At 40.2% G+C, this 20992-nt stretch overlaps 1 protein-coding gene across 3 annotated transcripts; it reads left to right on the top strand.

Moving 5' to 3' along the window:
- Nucleotides 1–13292: 13292 nt before the first annotated feature.
- On the top strand, nucleotides 13293–20724 carry LOC131217093 (inactive protein kinase SELMODRAFT_444075-like). 3 transcript variants are annotated; one of them, XM_058211854.1, is made up of 10 exons: nucleotides 13293–15184; nucleotides 15836–15990; nucleotides 16081–16175; nucleotides 16343–17391; nucleotides 17921–18081; nucleotides 19211–19287; nucleotides 19385–19532; nucleotides 19656–19805; nucleotides 20283–20523; nucleotides 20619–20724. In XM_058211854.1, the coding sequence occupies exons 1-9, from the start codon at nucleotides 14998–15000 to the stop codon at nucleotides 20517–20519; spliced, it is 2259 nt and encodes a 752-aa protein (XP_058067837.1). In that variant the 5' UTR covers nucleotides 13293–14997; the 3' UTR covers nucleotides 20520–20523; nucleotides 20619–20724. The 3 variants fall into 3 exon arrangements, with proteins under 3 accessions (XP_058067837.1, XP_058067828.1, XP_058067845.1); XM_058211845.1 differs by having other exon boundaries at nucleotides 13294–15184; nucleotides 20283–20724; XM_058211862.1 differs by having other exon boundaries at nucleotides 13296–15184; nucleotides 16343–17370; nucleotides 20283–20724.
- Nucleotides 20725–20992: the final 268 nt, after the last annotated feature.

Here is a 20992-nt window from a genome sequence, read left to right as displayed (position 1 = left end):
AAAAATAAATGGCACCATTTGGACGACCCCATCTGTGTGACAAACAAATAAATCTGTGTGACAACCCCATCTCCTGCCTTGTATTTAAGGCCCATATGATGGGGCCCACCTGCTTGAATCTGAGGCCCATAGGCAAGGCCCATTGTGATGTATTCAAGGCCTATGGACAAGGCTCATTATGATGTATTCGTGGCCTATGGACAAGACCCATTGTGATGTGTATTAGGCCCATAACGCGTGACCCTTTTGATATATTCGAGGCCCAGATATGTAGCCCATTTGATGTATATGAGACCCATGTGTAGGGCTCACGTGTTATGTATTTGAGGCTCATGGGTTGCGACCCATTATGATGTATTGAGGCCCATGGGTCGTGACCCATTGAGATGTATTTTTGGCCTGTATGACGTGGCCCACTGTGATATAATTCCGGCCCATTTAGTAAACCCATTAAGATGTATTTTCGGCCCATATGACGTGTCCCATTGTGATGTATTTCCAGCCTATTTGGCAAGACCCATGGAGATGTATTTTCAACCCATATGACATGACCCATTGTGATGTATTTCCAGCCCATTTGGTAAGACCCATTGAGATGTATTTTCGGCCTATATGACGTGGCCCATTGTGATGTATTTTCGGCCCATTTGGTAAGACCCAATGAGATGTATTTTCGGCTCATGTGGCGTGGCCATTGTGATATTTTTGTAGCTCATTTAATGAGGCCCATTATGACCTGCATTAGGCCCATGGGTTATAGATCGTGCGATGTATCTAAGGCCCATGTGCAGGGCCCACCTGTTGTGTATGTAGCCCTTGTATGAGGCGCATTGCGATGTATATTAGGCCTTTGTGTGAGGCCATGGGCCCACTTTATGTTTGGTTCTATGTGGGTCACTACTTGGGAGCGATGTTGGTTGAATGTCCACATTGATGGGCAATGATGGTTGGATGTCCACATTGTGATCTTGGGCCTTGTTAGGCCTATTTTCACCAATTCTGATTATCAAGGCCGATTGTCGAGGCCAATTTCGATTCCGATTGTCGAGGCCAATTTCGATTGTCGAGGCCGATTCTAATTCTAATTCCGATTGTCGAGGCTGATTGTCGAGGTCGATTTCAATTGTCGAGACCGATTCCAATTCCGATTATCGAGGCTGATTGTTGACGCTGATTCTGATTTCGATTGTCGAGGCCGATTATTGAGGCCGATTTAGATTCCGATTATTAAGGCCGATTCTGATTGCTGAGGTCAATTCTGATTTCAATTGTCGAGGCCAATTCTAATTCCAATTATCGAGGCCGATTGTCGAGGCCCAATGTGATGTATATGCGACCCATATTTGAGGCCCATTGTGATGTGCATTCGGCCCGTGTTTGAGGCCCAATGTGATGTATATGCGGCCCGTATTTGAGGCCCGTTATGATATGTATTCAACCCGTGTTTAAGGCCCAATGTGATGTATATGAGGCCTATGTGATGAGGCCCATTGTGATACATTTGAGAGCCAGGCGATGGAGCCCATTATAATGTATGTTAGGCCCATGTGAAAGACTCATCGTGATGTGTATTAAGCTCTTGAGTGAGGCCCATGGTGTTATATATTTGGCCCTTCTGTGAGGCCATGGGTCCACTATATGTAAGGCTCTATGTGGGTCATTCCTTGGGGGCAATATTGGTTAAATGTCCACATAGTTGAGGTCGATTATCGATGCCGGTTATTGATACCGATTATGAGTATATGACAGCATAACATCATGATACATGCCCATACGCATCATCTGCATGTTTGTTATGAGATGTGATTGACCATTGCATATGTCATTAAGCAGTTTGTTATGAGACTCCCTAATAAGTGAAGGTTATCTCACATGAGCGCACAGTATGCGCAGGATTGATGCATTACTGGATTGTATAAATCACGCATCTTGCATTGTGTGTTGTGATTACTGTACGCCCTAGCGACATCATGGTCGTAAGCTCCATAAGCATATTGTGGATGGTTAGATAGGACACCAAAAATCTGTTATTAGCATTGGGCTCCTATAGATGGCCCTGGGTGAAAATTCCAAAACCTCCGAGGTCAAGAGACGCCCCAACGTCGAGACCGAGTGGATATATATGAGCGCTTGAGAGCCGTATATTAGTAGGTCACGTCTCTCACTGTGTCGTAGTCGGTTGGGAGGGGGTGTGGTCTTATCCGCCCAAGGATAGGGGGCATAGCTAAGCTAAGTTTGACTAGCTTATGATTCAGTCCGCTATCGACGTACCGGATAAATATTGACTGAATACTAGTTAGGCGGATAGTGAGGTCTTTTCCACTTGCATGGTTGCATGTCCAGTGGCGGCGATTGCATGTAGAGTGTACTAAACCCCGGTGATGATCCCAGAGATGTACAGTACTGATTTGTGGAGCAAGAGTTACATACTCATTCATTCATTCACTTTCTATCCACTCGGGCTGGTGGTACGCAACTATTTATTACGTGTACCTTCGTAATGGCCAGGATTTCGGTTGAGGAGCGCGACTAACCTGAGATCAGGAGTTTACCACATTGAGTCTAACTATCCAAATTAGGCATGGGACTGGTTTGGATAGAAGTCCCTTGTGATGGACCCTATAGCCTGCGATACTACGTACTATCGTCCCCACTTCACACTCCTGCATGGTCATTCGCACCGCATATTGCATTGCATCCTCGGTATCTGATACTTGACTCTTTATGACTACTCATTTGCATAGCTGATTTGTATTGTGTACTCTAATATTGTATAACTCATGGACTTGTAAGTATTTTTGCTTACTCTGATATCGTATGATTCATGATTTCGTCAGTATCTCCGACATTGTATGATTATACTGTTGTATTTATGTGCTTGACACTTATCTTGTGCACACACTTTCACCACCCTCTAAGCTTTGTATAAGCTTATACACGATAGATGCATGCAGGTAGCGTTGGTCGCAACAGCATTGAACTTGGATCGTGCAGTTGTCTTCTGAAGCTTTGATTTTATTTTGACATATGTATTTCCCTTTCAGCATTGTATTCAAAGTTTATATCAGTGGATATGTGATGATGATATTGCTTTTGTGATTTGGATAAACTTGTGGTTATACTTCTTATAAGATAAATGTACGTTGAAAAAATCCTCCTTGTAGAATCTTAGGATCGGAACCTAGCATATGGGCGTTGGGAGCCGAGAATGGAGTATTACGGAGGCTGTCGGCACTGGATTCGGTGAGCGAAATTCCTATGAGTCCGATTTCAGGATTTGGAGCGTAGCATAGGCACTTATAGACTGTACACATGGTATACATTAACTTGAGTTAAACGGGCTAAATTATAGAACATGAAGTCACCATATCACAATCCCACAATTAGATTGATTGGGTAATTCTAACCTCTAATTGGGGGACACTTGTCTGTTGGAATAACCATTGAGTATATTCACTTTTAACCGTCCAATATATGTCCACATATCTAAGATAATCAAATAAGTGTATTTTTGGTTCACAATACATCTAAATTGAAAATTATAATTTGAACAACTTTTTTTTTTTTTTTAACACGCACATACACCCCTATACATTCATGTGTAGTGGGATTTCACCACCGTACTCAAACCCATGACCAGGTGTTGAAACTCTTAATAGTCTACCACCTATAATTTAAACAGTTTAATATAACTTCTATACCATGTATATGATAGGATATAAGTATGTTTGTAAATGTAATTAGAGTGATGCTAGAGATATTCTAAAAGCTAGTACAAATTTTCTAAAATTTAAAGGGAAAAAATAGAGTTTCTATTGTAAGTTGTTTCATCTCTTATAATGTCCTGAGATAATAAATTGATCATTGATTTGTGCCGTGATTTGTTCGGTAAGAATTTTCTATATGATATCTTTATGTTCTCTGTGTTTTGCATGGATTTTTTTCTTTTGTGTGCAACAAAGACCCATGGGCAGCGACCACCCACATTACTAGTTCCAAGGTCCCAGCGATGTCGCAAGACATATCGAGCCACCCCAAACATACATTGATCGCCGCCAAAAATCCATATCGCTTATCATACGTGCCACTTTTCTCTTGTAGTATGTGGGTTCAGCCTTGTAAATTTAAAAAGAAAAATAAATGGCACCATTTGGACGACCCCATCCGTGTGACAAACAAATAAATATTAGAAAACAAAAATAAATATCGGCCCACATTCTACGAGAAAAACTCGACTGACTGGATGGTTATGGTCTGGGTCAGTACTGGCAATCTACCACATCTAACTCATCTATATTAAATAATAAGGAAGCACGGTAGCTATTACGCCCTCCCATACAAGCGCTGTATGTAAATATATATTAGGCTAACTTCCAAGGCATATATGAATTAAGCAGTTTGGCATGCTTCTGCATATTCTTCGCCCATGTGAACCTCACTGCTCAGTTTGAATTTTCAATTTAAATATGGGTGTTATTTGATACTCTAGCTGCGTATGATGCTCTATATGCAGACACTTAGAAATAGTATACACTGCATGTAATAACTCAAATTAAACTGACCAAATGGTGGAACCCATTATCGTTAAGTTACAGTTCAAAAATTACATTTATTGAACGACCGTAGCCTCTGATTGGTGGACACTTGTTTGTGAAGATAAGACAATTAAGATAAGTTTCACTCACAACCGTCCAACAAAATTTTCACCAATCTGATAGTCAGATTAATAAGTAAGCTTAATTTTTTATTCATGAGGTATTTAAATTAATGCACATACTTTGGACAGTTTAATTTAAATCACTTGTACGTTATGTCTATAATTTATGAATAACTTTTAAATGCCTGCATGCATGACGTTGTGCCAAAGTATTAAAGTTTTTCTTTATTTAAACTGGGACTTTTTTATAATTCATTCACCCAAGGAAGGTTTGTTGATTCCACACGCCTGTAGGGGCCACATCCAGTTCAAGTTAGGAAACATCCTGTTATGAGAGGCTTTGACATGCCAAGATTTGATTGATCTCAATTACTTTCAAATATATAATTTATGTGGTCATTTATAACAGCCGCACATGATCCAATCAAAACCTACCGTGTCAAGGTCACACTAATTAAGTGCTGGTTTAAATTTTCAATTCAGTGGTAAATACCTAATAAATGGGTAATAATTATTTCACATGGTATTTATAGCACTTTTAGACTCTTTAGATGCAAAAACCGAGAAGCTACAAAATATTTGTGGGTCCTACTGTGATGCATGTTGATTATCCATACCGTTCATCCATTATGCCAGCTGAATTTATGGCATGAGCCAAAAAATGAGGCATATCCAAAGCTCAAGTGAACCATGCCATGGGAAGAAGGAAATTGAACACTTACCGTTAAAAATCTCTTAGGGCCATTATTTCTTTTGTTGTGGGTTACTTGAGTGTTAGATTTACCTCAATTTTCAGATCATGCCTCAAAATATTTTGGTAAAGATGATGGACTGAATGGATATATAATATACACCATATTAGGGTCCACAAATTTAAATTAATTCTTTTGAACCAGTTTCCAATGCGAAAATTCGTTTGAAAATGAAACCGGTGAAATGTTAATAATTACTCATTTACAGGGGTAATTATAGAAACTCTCAAAAATCAAACAGGCCCTAAATATTTCCTCACTTCACACAACCTGATCCCTACATCCATATATAGGCACCCTTGTCACCCTGTAACTTGTGTGACATTTGAACTTTCCATCAAGGATCTACACCATTTTTAGAATTTCTGATGTAAAACCAAGTTAGTTTCACACTCAGGCCAAAATGTATCAAAACAAATAATTGGCTAGAAAATGGAATTTAACCATCAAATTACTTTTGAAGTTATGGCCCACCAAAAGAGTGCAATTGTCTGATACTGTAAGCAGAAGAACTAAGGATTATTTGCAACTCCATTGAAAGCTGATCCCATACACTTGTTTCATATTTGCACGTGTGCACAGCTCTACACACCTACACGTGTCTGTATGTTGATGTGCGCAGCTCTACACACATACATGTGTGTCTGCATGTCCATGTGCACATCTCCACACGCTTACAGAATCGGCAAGTTTTAGATGTTTGCCACCCTTGGATGCTCCTTCTACACGCAGCCCACCTAAGATTTCATTAGGTGGGCCATATATGATCATTGATTTTAATTTGACTGTTGAATTATTTAGATTGAGTAATTAAGTGAGTCCTACTACAGTTGTTATATTAACAAATAAGTATAAGGTGGACGCTTAAATCGTAATCTCCATACACAGTTATTAAGTTAGATATGAAAACATACCATGTAAAGACCTTATATGATAGTAGTACAATGGATAAATTTATCTAGCTCACTTTCTTATATTTACATGTTTTCATTTCCTCACTACATAAAAATAAAATCATAATATCTTTGCCAAAGACAAAAATTTCTTCTTAATGAAATCACGACAATAAAATTACTTTTCCTATCAAGTACGCCTTTAAAATTAAAGCATATAATCTACATTATTAACGCAAAGACAATTCAGTTATTCCACAGTATACCGTTCATAGCCGACTGCATAAACATATGACCAGCCCATAAGGTGGCATCCACAATGAAGATGACCTGGTGCAAAAACCAGGACGGTCCACTTATCAGCACATCACGTTCATATATTTAATGTGGGCTGTTCGGCGTGTCATTCCAAACCATCCTTTATCTTCGTACAAATGATTGGACCAGCTTGATTTTTTATGTCAAATCATCTTTAAAGTGGGGACCACCTTACCCACTGCTCAGATGCGGTCTAGGGCTACCAAACCTCATTGGTTGGCACCAGAACGAGTCTTCTACAGATGTGGGTGGAATACCTAAATCCTATATTATATCCACGTAATAACAAAACAACGGAGCCAGCTATTCTCAAAAAGCAATAGAAATATTTGCAGCTATTTTAAATAGAGGCGAACAGATGGTTTGTTGCAACGGTCAGATCATTTGGAGAACTAGTAATCCGTAATGATATTATAATTGGGAGAAATGCGTGCTCTCTGCTGTTTTTGCATTGGAACACCTAGACCATCAAATCCATTGATCTAGACCGTTCATAAGATCCAGTGCCCATTTCATGGGCTACCATGGAAAGATCAAACTGATTTGACAAATATTAACCATTTGATCAATGGCCTTAAATATGGAGGGTCAAGATCATTTATAAAATAAACGTCCAATCCACAACTTGATCCATCTGTTTGTTAGGACCCTTGGTTGGTTGCTTGTAACCTTAAAGAATCACTTTTTCAACATCCTAACTGTCCCATCCATTGCTTGGAAAAAGAATAACTATTGCATTAATGGATCATTTCAAATCCTCTAGCATGCTTGGCAGCGTCGCGTAAATGTGGCTTTAAATACAAAGAGGTTCCAAATCCTCTCAAAGAGGGTTTGAAATCCACCGTGACAACACGATGCGTAACATCTGCTCCGCTACATTATAAATCTATTTGGCACATGGCCTGCTAATGATATCCCAAAATAATTTGATTATTAATTGCATTGCTATAATTCATTTAATAGATGATATGTGTCATCCAAACATTGTCAATGTAAATAAACTGTTAAAAATCGTTGGTTAGTCATGATCTTGTGCTTGTAGTGTATCCTATGCTTGGAATTTCTTCATTTTTTGGTAAAGTATATGTTTCAACGGGCTTATTCCAACCATTGTGCCAAACATTATATATGTACACTAATTAGATATATTAAAATTAATTTATTAATTAAATTCAAGCCCCTATAAATATATCATGCCTAGCTACTTCCAAATTATCAAGAATTCTAAATCAAAGGTGCAAGATACAATGAAAGGATTTTCAAATCCAAGGGATTTCAAATTTAAGAGATTTTAAATCTAGGGTTCCATATCCACGCTACCAAATAAGCCCTTACCTTTTTTAAAAGGTTATACATCTTATAAGCAATTGGGATATTTTTATGCCATTGGTGTATCCAAACACACCACAAATGAAGTTTCTACTGTCTATGAAAGAGCTTTGCGATGGCCACATGCAGTGTTTATCCACATCCCCAACAATATGCCACATGGCATGTGTGTTGGTCTGTTCATGGTGACAAATCTCATTACCGGCAAATTCTTGTTATGAAAATTTCCCAGGAGATTTTTAGTTTTTGAAGTTTTTCTTGTAAAACTCTGCTAATATATGTGTGACCGTTGTATTCCATACACATGTATCATATGTAACAGATATTCCATGTATAAGTTTATTTATGTTCAATCACTTACGATTGGCAATATTATTACTACTGATGTAGAAATCTAATTAGCCCTCTTTGGACCCGCGTGCCTGCATAAGGAATAGATAAAAAAGACCCTAGCTATAGTTGGGACCCTCCAATGCCTAAATCGGGTCAAGTTAAGTAATATAGATCGTGCCATCCTGGGGTCATGCCGACCTGAAAATTTACCTACCTAACCCTCCGGGTGAGTGATGGCGCTCTTTTAGGTGTTAGGTAAGTCAGCAGGTATTCTAACTTGGTGACGGGACACCGAGCTCGATCTTACTTCTTACTTAAATTTGGAGTATGAGGTTGAACCTACTGTCATGTCCAACTTGGTGAAATGTGTCCTGTCCCAGCATGACCTTTCATTATTGGTTAGCCTATTTTTCCATCAACAAATATCAACCTTCAAATACCTTACATATATCACATAAATTAGTGTGTATGCCTACCCTCCATAAATACTAAAAATGCCGAAATTATCTTAAGCTCTGCATATTTCATCACTCCATGTTTAAGGTACTCAGGCATATAAAAAATAATTAAACCGGTCACAACCCACAGGGCTTGCTCAGTTCGCGCAAGCTGTGACATCCAAACGGCTCCTCACCATCTAAAGTCTAAACAATTTAAATCCAAATGGCCCAAGAGGCATGCCAATTTACATCACGTGCACACCACGTGCATCCAACTGATCTTGTTAAGAGAAGATTTCTTAGAACTAACTACAGTAAAGCTGTGGGTGTTTGTGTAAATCTGTTTTGATTAGTTTCTAAGTTTCAGCGTCGTTTCCATAATAAAGTATGTTTATTTCTGTATATCTTCGAAACAAACAAAACACGCTTTTGGACGTTTATGATACCACTATTATTTTTAATTACATGTCTCGGACTAATAAAAGCCAGGTAAAAAAAGCATAAACACGAGGATAATATTGTCCAGTAAAATATTCCTCGAGAAGCCCATATTGAATGGTTTAGCAGGTTCGAACGGGGGCACGATCCGTCGGTGGCGCCAAAAACTGACAACACAGACGTCCAAATCCGCCGTTAGTCGCCGTCTCCGAGGCAGAGGAAGATTACTTCTCGCTTACGGCGTCTATCTCAGCGCCTTTAGTAACGGAAAGGACACGTCGTTGGCGCGGTTTTACTGCTGTTGGGATAACGTACTGCGGGCGCGAACGTGACGGAGAACATAACGGCGTGTGGGTCCCACGCGTGCGCCGTTAACTGTGGTTCATGATAGGGTTCGATTCTAACCTGAGAGTGTGGTTAACGGCCCCGATTTTGAAACCGGACGGCTCCTTTTTGTGTGGGCATTGAAAAGGGCTCTTGTTCGCCGATTATTTACGATGCAGCCCTTAACGAATCGTTCAGAAGAACACCGGACATTATGTCCGTTGATCCGAACCGTCTAATAAATGAGCCACTTCCTTAGGTGCGCCGTAACTCATAAATGACATCAAACGGGTACATTCTCTTGCATTTTTATTGGACGTTAATCAAAGACGGATAGTGGTCGGAGGACAGTCCTCTGATCTGAATCATCTGATTGAGACTGTTATATGTACATTTTGGGGTATGGCCTACCCAAAATGCTACATGAGTACTTAAAATGTTGGATCCAGACCGTCCATCTAATGGGTCTGGCTATGGATGGCCCATGAGTGTTGATGGCCTTCAAATGGACTATCAAATGAAAATGTATTCAACAAAAATAAACAGTTGCTAAACTTATATTATGTGTTTTTTTTTTTCTTTTTTCTTTTCCGTTGGGCCATCTACAGGCAGACCCACTAGTTGGACGGCCTGGATCCACCTCCCTATCTGCCACGGATCAAAGCTTGAGAAACATGATTAGACAGCCGTGGAAAGTGGACCTCACGTAATCCGACGACTGCCATGAAAGTAATGGGCCCGCTTCCCATCACGCAATCAGACTGACTAACAGAGAGGTGTCCAACGGCGGATCATTTCCCTCAGTTAAATAGCGATCATCATAACTGTAGCATTTAACCTTTTCACGACTTTTCACGAGATGTGATGATAAAAGCTGCCGATGAAACCGTTGGTTAGATTAATTACCAGGTCAGCTTCATCTGCATTCGACAGCCCGTCGCAGGGACTCCCAAGTTGGGTGGGGCCCACCGTGACGTTGGTAAGAAATTCATCCTTACTAAAACTCAAGTGGACCGCCTAACATGAAACGGTAAGGATTGAACCTCATCATTCATCGGCCCCAAAAGTGTTGGATCATGTTTTCATTCTATCACAACCTCATGAAGGGTATGGATGGCATATAAACATCAATCACGTGAGGTTTTAACAGTAACATCTCGGATCCACTGTCAAAACGGACAGATGGATGGATTTATCGCAAACATTACAGTGGACCCAGCTTGGCTCTAAAGCTCCTCAGACAATGTCTTAGTCAATCTGCATCCTCTCCCACCCGTAAATTGTTGTTGAGCTGCCCTACTATTCTTGGAAATGCTTGCAGTACCGCGACAGGAATGTCCCTTATGTCATAAGTGGCCAAGCTCTTTTGGCCCACCGTAATGTATGTGTTCTATCGAGCTCATTTATTCGTTTTAGTATGGTAAAAAGAAGGTGAACCAAAGGTCAAGCGAACCACAGTACAGGAAACATTGGGATCAATTATCCGATGTTACAACTTTATAGGGCCACTTGTGTCATTTCAAAAGTGACCCATGTCCCCCACCAAATGAAGGGATTTGAGGGGATTTCAAATCCCCTGCTTGTCAAGCGGTATAAAGGTAACTGGGGTTTTAAATCCACATAACTTGGATTGCATCTAAAATTCATCCAATAATTGCATGTGTAACATATGTGTCAATATACTATTATTCTATTAGGCGCATGACCCACTAATAATATCCCAAAACATTTTAAGGGTCATTTGGCACAGTGGATTAGAGGGGATTTTAAGGGGTTTTAAATCCCCCAGTCGTCTGGCAACATAAAGTAACTGGAGGGGTTTCTAATCCCTTCTTTGAGGGGGTTTGTAATCCACCATAAGAGGTTGGATTACACTTAAAATAATTTTAATGGTTGCAGATGTAACATGTGTGTCACTATACACTATTATTCTATTAAGCACATAGCCTACTAATGATGATCAACACCGTTTAAACATTGTTCATGTAAATCAGCACTGTCCAAATATTGTCCAGCACCGTCCAAACACTGTCTAAGTAAATCAACAATTAAAAATTATTAGTTAGTCACTCAGACATGAACTTGTGCGTATGGCCCATCCGAGACTTGAATTTTATCATATTTTAGCAAAGCATATATCTTAGCGGGTTTATCACAACCATTGTGTCAAAAATTACATATCTCACCAATTAGAGATATTAAAATTAATTTAGTAATTAAATTCAAATCCCTATAAATATATCATGGATAGGTACTTTCATATTAAAGTTGATTCACATTCCAGGTTGCCAAACACACTAGGGGGATTGCAAATCCACGCTCCCAAATAGGCCCTTAGATTATCAATTCCATCGGGATAATTACTTTAATTCAGCACTGTCCAACCATTGTCCATATAAACCGAAGGTTAGATATCATTGGTTAGTCACTTGGGCATGACCATATGCTTGTGGCCCATTCGGGACTTGGAATTTCATCACTTTAAGGCAAAGCATATATTTCACTGGGCTTATTATAATTGTGATGTCAAACATCACATATGTCACTAATTAGAAATATTAAATTTAATATATTAATTAAATTAAAACTCTTGTAAATAAACCATACATAGCTACTTTTGAATTAACTCTCAAACAGGACCTAAATTGAAGCCATTTCAAAACTTAAGTGGGCCACAAAAGTTGAATGCATGGGCTTGGGTGCCCCACCTGAGTTCTGATGGAGATGCTTCTTGGGATCTATACTGACCATAGGACGATCCACATATAGATCATAGGTGGGGCCCCAACAGCTCAAAAGTTTGAGCACACATTATCATTCTCCTCTATCTTTCCTTACATACGACCATGAATGGTGTGATCCACATCGTCCATTTGGTGAAACCTATCATTGATAGGCCAGGAAGATTCTATTGATGACCAGCTGATTGACGTCCCTAAAGCGGTCAATTAGAAATAAAAACGACCATTAGGCAGGGATCCCAGATCTAACACGAAAATAGCTATATCAACTAATGAATGAGTCCTCACAAGAGCTCAATCTTTTATAATGGGCCCAAAGCGTGTGAGGACTTTCACATGAACGGTGCTGTGTTGTCTATCCTTCGCTCGGGTAAAAAACTCGCCAGTTCAACTCGGATAGACTCTTTTGGCTCGAGTCAAGCAAGGGCTGAATCACTTCAACTCGCCAGTTCTGATGTATCCGAGTCTCCGACTCGTTCGTCTCGTAAAACCATCTAACGATTTTCAAATTAGTTTCCATCCACGACGAGACGCGCAATTGGACGGTTCTGGATTGAGGAATCTGCGCACCACGTTTTCCACGGCCAAGTTGCAAAAAATATTAATGGGTCACAAAAACTATAATACATTCTGGCAGAGCGTGAGAATTCATACTCATGAGCATATACTTAAATAAAATTGGACCTACCAAATAGCATGAACCGTTCTATGTGGATCATAAACCAGTAAAACACTGAAATAATGTCCTAACTGGCCAATCAGTGGATATCCAATGGACGGTTAAAATGGCAATAAATAAAAGTTTCAAATTCAACAATATAGATGTCCATTAATCAGAGTATAAAATAGTCCAATTAATCATATTTTAAATTTTAAAACATATCTACGTTGTTTTATATAATTGTAACGGTACGATTTGAGATAAAATGAATTCCAATTGTAGAATTTCGGAGTGCATGCGTATGGACTATAGCATTCTGCCAGAGTATCAATGATAAATCCTCTAAATTTCCAGGTGAAAAGGCCAGTCAAGGGGAGTGTCAGTTTCGTAATTCTCAACTAGGGCAGGGGTAGTTTGTTTCTACGCAACCTCCGACGGCGATTCGAAGTTAAAAATCCGCAATCGGTGGAGTGCAGGAGTTGAGTTTCTTCATCCGTTCTATCAAAGGTTGAGTGAGCGGAAGACAGAGGTTACGTTTTTCTCTCATACTCCTTCCTCATCTCTCAGCAGCAGCAGTAGCAGTAGCAGTTTTTGGGAACTTGAAACCCTAGTTTCAGTCTCTCTCTCTCTCTCTCTCTCTCTCTCTCTCTCTCTCTTGGCGTTTTCTTGCTGATTTTGATGTGAAAGGACCGAAAGGTATTGATCAAAACCGCCTGGGATTGAGCGAGATTTTGATGTTTTTGGATAGTTTTGCGAAAGAAAATCGCCTTTTCAGCTTCGGATCCGAAGATTGAAAGACAGAAACTACGGGGTAAAAAAAAAGTGATCGGAAGCCAACTCATCTCGTTTTTTGTCCCTCGGAAGCTGCTCATTTTTATCGGTTGAGCGATTCTAAGCTCTTGATTTGGAGGCTTTCCGACCGTGAATCGCGTTTGCAGCAACGGCTTTAAAAAAATGGTGTGAACCTATCCGATCTCCTATCTCTCATCTGAAGCTTCTCGGTTTGGTAGTTCTGCGATTTTAATGTTTGATTAGGAGGTTTTCGAACGAGAATCGCGGCTTCAGTTTCGGATTTGATTATTTGTTGGTTTCTAATACGGGAACTAGCGGGTTATGCGGTTTTGAACGATCGGATCTTGCTTTTCTGCGACGAAAGCGGTTTTAGAGCTCGATTTGGAGAGTTTTAGGAGCAATTTTCGCTAAAAATCAGTATCGGCGTAATTGACGAGAAGATATAGAAAGAACGCTGGGTCTGAGCTGGATTTTAAGCATTTAGCTGTTTTCCATACTATAATCGAGTTCTGTAGAAGATTTTAGGGGTTTGTAGCGAAAAAGGGAAGAAAATGCAGTTAAAAGGAGCTGATTTACGGGGATTTTAGGGTTTGTATCTTTTGGTTAGGACTCAATCCTTTCATTTGAAGGTTTCATGGTCATTCCTGTAGAAATCCAGCTGCTTGATTTCGTATCGCTCTGAAACCTGCTGATTTACTGTGATTTAAAGCCGTTGATTTCACCGTTCTAGGGTTCCCACACATTTGAAGGTTCGGAAGGTTACTAGCGTGGGAGATGCGTGAGATCAGGTTTCGCTCTGTCGTTTTCCGCTGCGGGCCCATCAGACATTCATAGGAACAATGCTCTGGTGCTTTTCCTATAAAGCTTTCAAAGTTACTCTATTTGAGAGCGTTCATATTTGGCTGAGAATGCTTTTCTTTCTGTCGTAGATTCCTTCTCTTGAATGCTGCAGAGAGAAGGGAGAAAAGGATTGTAGGAAAGTTCAATTGATTTGGGTTTTAAAAGAGAGAAAAAGTAGGAGTTTTGGGTTTCCATAGTATCCTGAGGATACAATTGCTTTTTCCTCTGTCTCATTTGCCTTTCCTGACCATTTTATCTAAACGGGTTAATGGGGTATTGTCGTGGGTGTTTGGGGGTAACAGGTTAGGAGAGCATGAGCTTAAATGATGGTAATAGTACTGTGTTACGTATTTCTTTTTTCTGCTTCTGGGTTTTGCTCCGAAGTTTCCTCCCACAGAGAAAGCGAAATCTAGATTTGTGAGATGGGTTTGAGAGATTGGGTCTGTTGAAGAAGGTGCTTGTTGGAAACTGCAGCTGTGATGAATACTAATCTACAACCTAAACGTGGGAAGCAGGACAAGGGGTCGGATGTTGCCGAGAAGGTTGTCGTTGCTGTTAAGGCATCGAAGGAAATTCCGAGGACCGCTCTTGTGTGGGCTTTAACTCATGTTGTTCAACCTGGGGATTGTATAACACTGCTGGTGGTAGTCCCAGCACATAGTTCAGGTACCTTCTTCTGCCCTCTCTATGTTAGTCTGCAGGCTCTTATTGGTGTTCTGTTTTTTCATATCTCTGTTTTCTTTTTCTCTGTCTTTTTGCTCATCGAGTATTTTATGGCTTTCATCTTGGTGTATTCTCTCACCTTCTTTGAACGAAAGGAAAATGGCGACAAATTTGTTATTAGTTTTTCTCTCTTTGAACTGCTATCTGCAGCTGATTATTGTGTTAAGTTTATTTCCCATGTTTGCCTAATTGCTTCGGTAGAGTAGGTTTGCTAGGATGAAAACTTAGCTGTGTGACCTGTTAAACTTGGGTTTCAGAAATTTCATCCCTTCTTTTATCGAATGTGTAAATCTTCAGTTATCCAAAGATTGTGGTGGTAATATTCATGGCTAAATGTTTTGCCAGTTTTTCTAGGGTATTGTAGGTTGCTCTCATCCTGATAGCTTGAAATTGGCTGTATTGTTGAGAAAACTGAGTGCTCTAATTCAGACAAATTATAATGTTATGCATGGGCACTTCTAGTCCCATGCATTTCGTGAATCTGACATAATTTTCTCACTGTCTATATTGCTGTTGGATTTCGTCGGCGGATTTCGTTTGCTCAATAGTAGGCATGCTACTGACTGATGAGGATGCCTGGTCACTGTTCTTCAGGTAGAAAACTATGGGGATTTCCAAGATTTGCAGGAGATTGTGCTAGCGGCCACAGGAAGTCTCACTCAGGAACTACTACAGAGCAGAAGTGTGATATTACAGATTCTTGTTCCCAGATGATGCTTCAACTCCATGATGTTTATGACCCGAACAAGGTTAGCACTTCAATGTATTCTTACTGCAGCTCTTTTCCATGCTCTCTGTAACTGTTGAGTGTTTATTATCATTCAAGTATTGTTTGATAGATAAATGTCAAGATAAAGATCGTTTCTGGATCACCAAGTGGAGCTGTGGCTGCAGAATGCAAGAGAGCCCAAGCAAGCTGGGTTGTATTGGACAAGTATGATAAATTATAAAACCTCGGTTTTAATTTTGAAGAAAGAAATTTTAGCCATTAGCTATGGGCTACGGTTGTAGTTTCGCCTATGTATGCCTTTCATTTTCTCTTTTCCACTTTTGGCTTCCATTGCCTTGGTTAATTCTAACTTTAATGGCTTCCTTCTACAGACAGCTGAAGCAAGAGGAGAAACGCTGCATGGAAGAACTACAATGTAACATCGTCGTCATGAAACATTCTCAACCAAAAGTGCTTCGTTTGAATTTGGTAGGATCACCTAAGAAAGAGCCTCCTTTGCCTTCTGTGATGCAAGAAGCATCTGCAAAACCTCCGAAGGATACTAATGATCCACTGAATTCCATTCGAGGGCCAGTCGTAACACCAACTAGCAGTCCGGAGCTAGGAACTTCATTCACTGCAACCGAGGCTGGGACATCATCGGGGTCAAGTTCTGATCCTGGAACTTCACCATTTTTCATCTCTGAAATCAATGGAGGTACAAAGAAAGAGGAATCACTAGTGACAAAGGAAAATAGGAATCTGGATGCTACTATCTCTGACACAGATAGTGAAAATTTGAGTCCTTCAACAAGCTTAGACTTCCAGCCATGGATGACAGAGATTCTCAATGCTAGCTGTCCATCTTCAAAACACACTAAAGAAAGCTTAAAACGACAAAATGCTAATGCTCAAACTTCCACAGCGAAAGCCTTGCTGGAGAAATTCTCTAAACTCGATCAAGAAGCTGGAATAGGGATGCTGAACTACAGAGCAGATCTTGACTACAGTGGAAATGTTAGAGAGGCAATTTCTCTCTCCAGAAATGCACCTCCAGGCCCACCGCCACTGTGTTCAATATGTCAGCACAAAGCTCCCGTGTTTGGAAAACCTCCAAGATGGTTTAGCTATGCTGAGCTGGAGCTTGCTACAGGTGGGTTTTCACAAGCAAATTTCCTGGCAGAAGGTGGATTTGGATCTGTTCATCGAGGGGTCTTACCAGACGGCCAGGCAGTTGCTGTCAAGCAACACAAACTGGCAAGTTCTCAGGGGGATCATGAGTTCTGCTCGGAGGTGGAAGTTCTGAGCTGTGCACAGCACCGGAACGTTGTTATGTTGATCGGGTTCTGTGTCGAGGACAGGAGAAGGTTGCTGGTTTATGAATATATCTGTAATGGATCACTTGATTCCCATCTTTATGGTAGGTCTTTTGGCATCCATGGTAAGATACATGTGTGCTGAAAATTATGAAACACTACTGATTTTTTCCTGAGATTGTCAGATGTCCTCAATTTAAGCCAATCATGCATATCCTAAAATTGTGAGGAAGAATGACCTTACCTGAATAATTGCATGATAGAATTCCCTATTCCTTTGGACGTGTTAGAACCATTACAAGCAGGCCTCTTCTGGGTTTATCTACTGCTGCATTTTGGGTGCATTTTTTATTCAAACTGTAGATTGAGGGTATTGGCTATCATTAGGGACCATAATGTAGAATTATGAGAACACCATATTTCTCTAAGATATGACAAAATAGTTTTCTAGCCCTTTATCAACGTTTTTTTAAAAAAACCTTTTAATTAATGCATGTCTGATTTTCTGTTGAACTCTATTAAAAATTCTCCTATTGCCCATTGTTTGGGTTATTTTCAAGAAGATGATTTTCTGTCATTATTCAAGTTAATTATGGTTCTTTTTAAATTGCAGTGTGGAAAGTGTTCTGGATTTAAGAGTTTAGAATTTTGCAGGACGTAATCGAGAACCTTTACCTTGGTCTGCTCGACAAAAAATTGCAGTAGGAGCTGCTCGAGGGTTGCGGTACCTTCATGAAGAATGTAGAGTGGGTTGCATTGTCCACCGTGACATGAGGCCAAACAATATTCTCATCACCCATGATTATGAACCACTGGTATGGTCCATGATTTCAAGCCAGTAGGCATCTAGCTATACCAATACGTGGTCTTTTTAACATTGTTCTTCTTAATCTGCTTATATTAGGATTTCTTTTTTTATTCTAATCTTATATTAGAATTTTGTACTCGTCAAATTAGGGATTTTTGACATTAATGTGTACATAGATACCAGCACTGTGAAATCTGTTGTACAAACATAACAAGTCCACATTCGATCCACCCAAGCCATTTGTCTGTGTGTGGACTGATCTGATTCTCCAAAGGAGCCCACCAAAAGAAAGACAGAAAAAATAGAGTTTGAAACGGCAAAAAGCATGACAATCTCTCACACACCAACTGCCTGAATCTGGAGGGATGTTTTCTCTTGTTTTCATGAATTTGAACTCTTGCCTTTCTTCTTTCTTTCAAAGCATAGCAACAATGGTTCCTGACAATCACCCCAAATAACTAGTTGATTGAATTTGTTTGATCAAATAATATATTTTTGGTTAGACAATAATTTTTTTTTAGGAAACGTCTGAGTGATCACAATTTGATACCATAGGCAACTTGGATATGCTAAATTCCAGATTAATGATTATGGGAGTCACCTCTAATCATGCTTGCCAGATCCACAAGCAACACTTTTTTATCCATATACAACAAAACATACTTGTGGCATAGGTTATGCATTATTAGATCTTCTAAGAAGATTTCATCTTATCTTTTAGTCTAGTCAAAATATTTTTAATGCAAGGAATGGGTTTACATCAGAGAAATATCAATTATTAAGGCTGAAAGTGTTCGTAGCACGAAAGCAAGATCCTTCAAAGTATGTAGATGCAACACAGCAAGCTCGTGGTCGCCGTTTTCAAACACATCCTTTCATTCTGACATGTACTTGCATCTGTGATATTTGAGCTGCTTGATCGATCATGCGGCATGGGATTCTCAGTACCAGAATGAATGATAGAGATTTTCCAAATAGGAATGAGCGATGGAACATGTATATGAAGAAAATCTGGCTCTGTTCGGTTTACCTGCGTGTGCGGTTGCACAATGCATGTGCTTTCTGCTTGCATAATTGTGACAACATGAGAAAGGTAACAGTTTGGTATTTGACCCCAACTTTTTTTCTATATATAGGTTGGAGATTTCGGCCTTGCAAGGTGGCAACCAGATGGTGACTTGGCTGTGGAAACAAGAGTGATTGGAACCTTTGGGTAAATCCAGAAGGATAACAATAACCTTTTTTTTCCTTTTATTCTTTTTGTTGGCAAATGATGAACAGAACTAAATCAGCTCTTGTTCCTCTGCCAGGTACCTCGCACCAGAGTACGCCCAAAGTGGGCAAATTACAGAAAAAGCAGACGTCTATTCCTTCGGAGTGGTACTTGTGGAGCTTGTTACAGGGCGGAAAGCTGTGGACATCAACCGGCCCAAGGGCCAGCAATGTCTGACTGAATGGGTAAATAGCGGGCATGAGTGTAGTTTTGAGGTTTGAGGGATTGGGAAGGAACATCTCTTTATTACGCATGCACTAAATTCCTTTGGTTATCGTGCTTACCCTCGATCTTTGTTCATGTTTCAGGCACGCCCCTTACTGGAAGACTACGCGATTGATGAATTGGTGGACCCAAGCTTGGGGAATCGGTATTCGGAACATGAGGTCTATTGCATGCTTCATGCTGCATCCTTGTGCATTCGGCGTGATCCCCATTCAAGGCCACGGATGTCTCAGGTCAGACTCTGAACTCATACTCTTTATTGTTTATGTAGGGTAGGTGTCTATGGATTTTTTGGGAACAAATAAGTCATGCACCTAAAGATATTAATTTTCAAATCCCAAATATGAGGAATTATGGCATGTGGATGCTCCGAATCTGTCCAAAGATCCTGACCTTTGGTCTGATGGGCCCCACCTTGTATGGGGAGTACCCCTGAAACCTTTGCCTGCTTTGCTCGACCACTATCATTTTATTAAATGTCAGTTTGTAGGCTACTGATTAAAGGGTTGAAATTTTCCAATCTGTGGATATTTCTGCATTCCTCGTGAAATCTGTATGGATGGCCACGGGCCCCACTTGTCTAGTCTGGACACATCACAACGTTACGATCCATTGGGACCTGATAATTCCTATCTAAATATTTAGTGTAATGACGTGATTGATTGCATGTCCAGAGTTCTGTTCTGTTAACCTTTTTGTTCATGGAAAAGGTGCTTCATGTATTGGAGGGTGACATGGTCATGGATTCAAACTACGTATCAACGCCTGGATACGATGCTGGAAGCAGGAGTGGGAGGTTGTGGCCAGAGCATCAGCAGCAATACAGTGGCCCAATTATCAACGAAGCATCTGAGGTATTTAGTGGAAAACTATCTTATGAGACTTTGAGAGCAGCTTACTGGGAGAGGGAGAAGGCAAGGCGAGCCTCATGTGATGATGATCCATAAGCAGGTAGGTATATGCAGCACATGCGACATGCAATATATATATTCTTTTTCTCTTTTCCCCCCTTTTGCTTCTTGTCTAATGAGTTCTTTTTCCACTAGGGTGTTGTTTGTATAGCAGTAAGCATTATTCGGTTCAGTAATTCATTTGGCAAGTGAAAGGAACAGTAATTGAATGGCAGTGTGGTATTTAGAAGAAGTTGGTTGATGTTTTTTTGTGAATGAATCAAGCCGTTGTTATCCAATGCAAGATTTGGATCAGAACTGCCTCCAGCATGTGCATTCAAAGGTCCAGACCCTGCTGCTGTAACCGCGACCTGAGGGAGGACTGGCCTGGTGTTGTGGGTCCGGCCCCTGGATTTTTGCGGATTGCCTTTGACGGAGGTAAGCCAGACCTTTTTGAAAAGGTCACGTTCTATCCATAGTGTATGGATTTTCTGTATCTGTACATGGCTTTTGATGAGGTACATAGAGTT

The sequence above is a fragment of the Magnolia sinica genome, chromosome 1 (genome assembly GCF_029962835.1).
Source record: "Magnolia sinica isolate HGM2019 chromosome 1, MsV1, whole genome shotgun sequence".
Taxonomy (NCBI): Eukaryota; Viridiplantae; Streptophyta; class Magnoliopsida; order Magnoliales; family Magnoliaceae; genus Magnolia; species Magnolia sinica.
The sequence above is the reverse complement of the archived record's forward strand: the minus strand, read 5'-3'. Positions and strand labels throughout refer to the sequence as shown.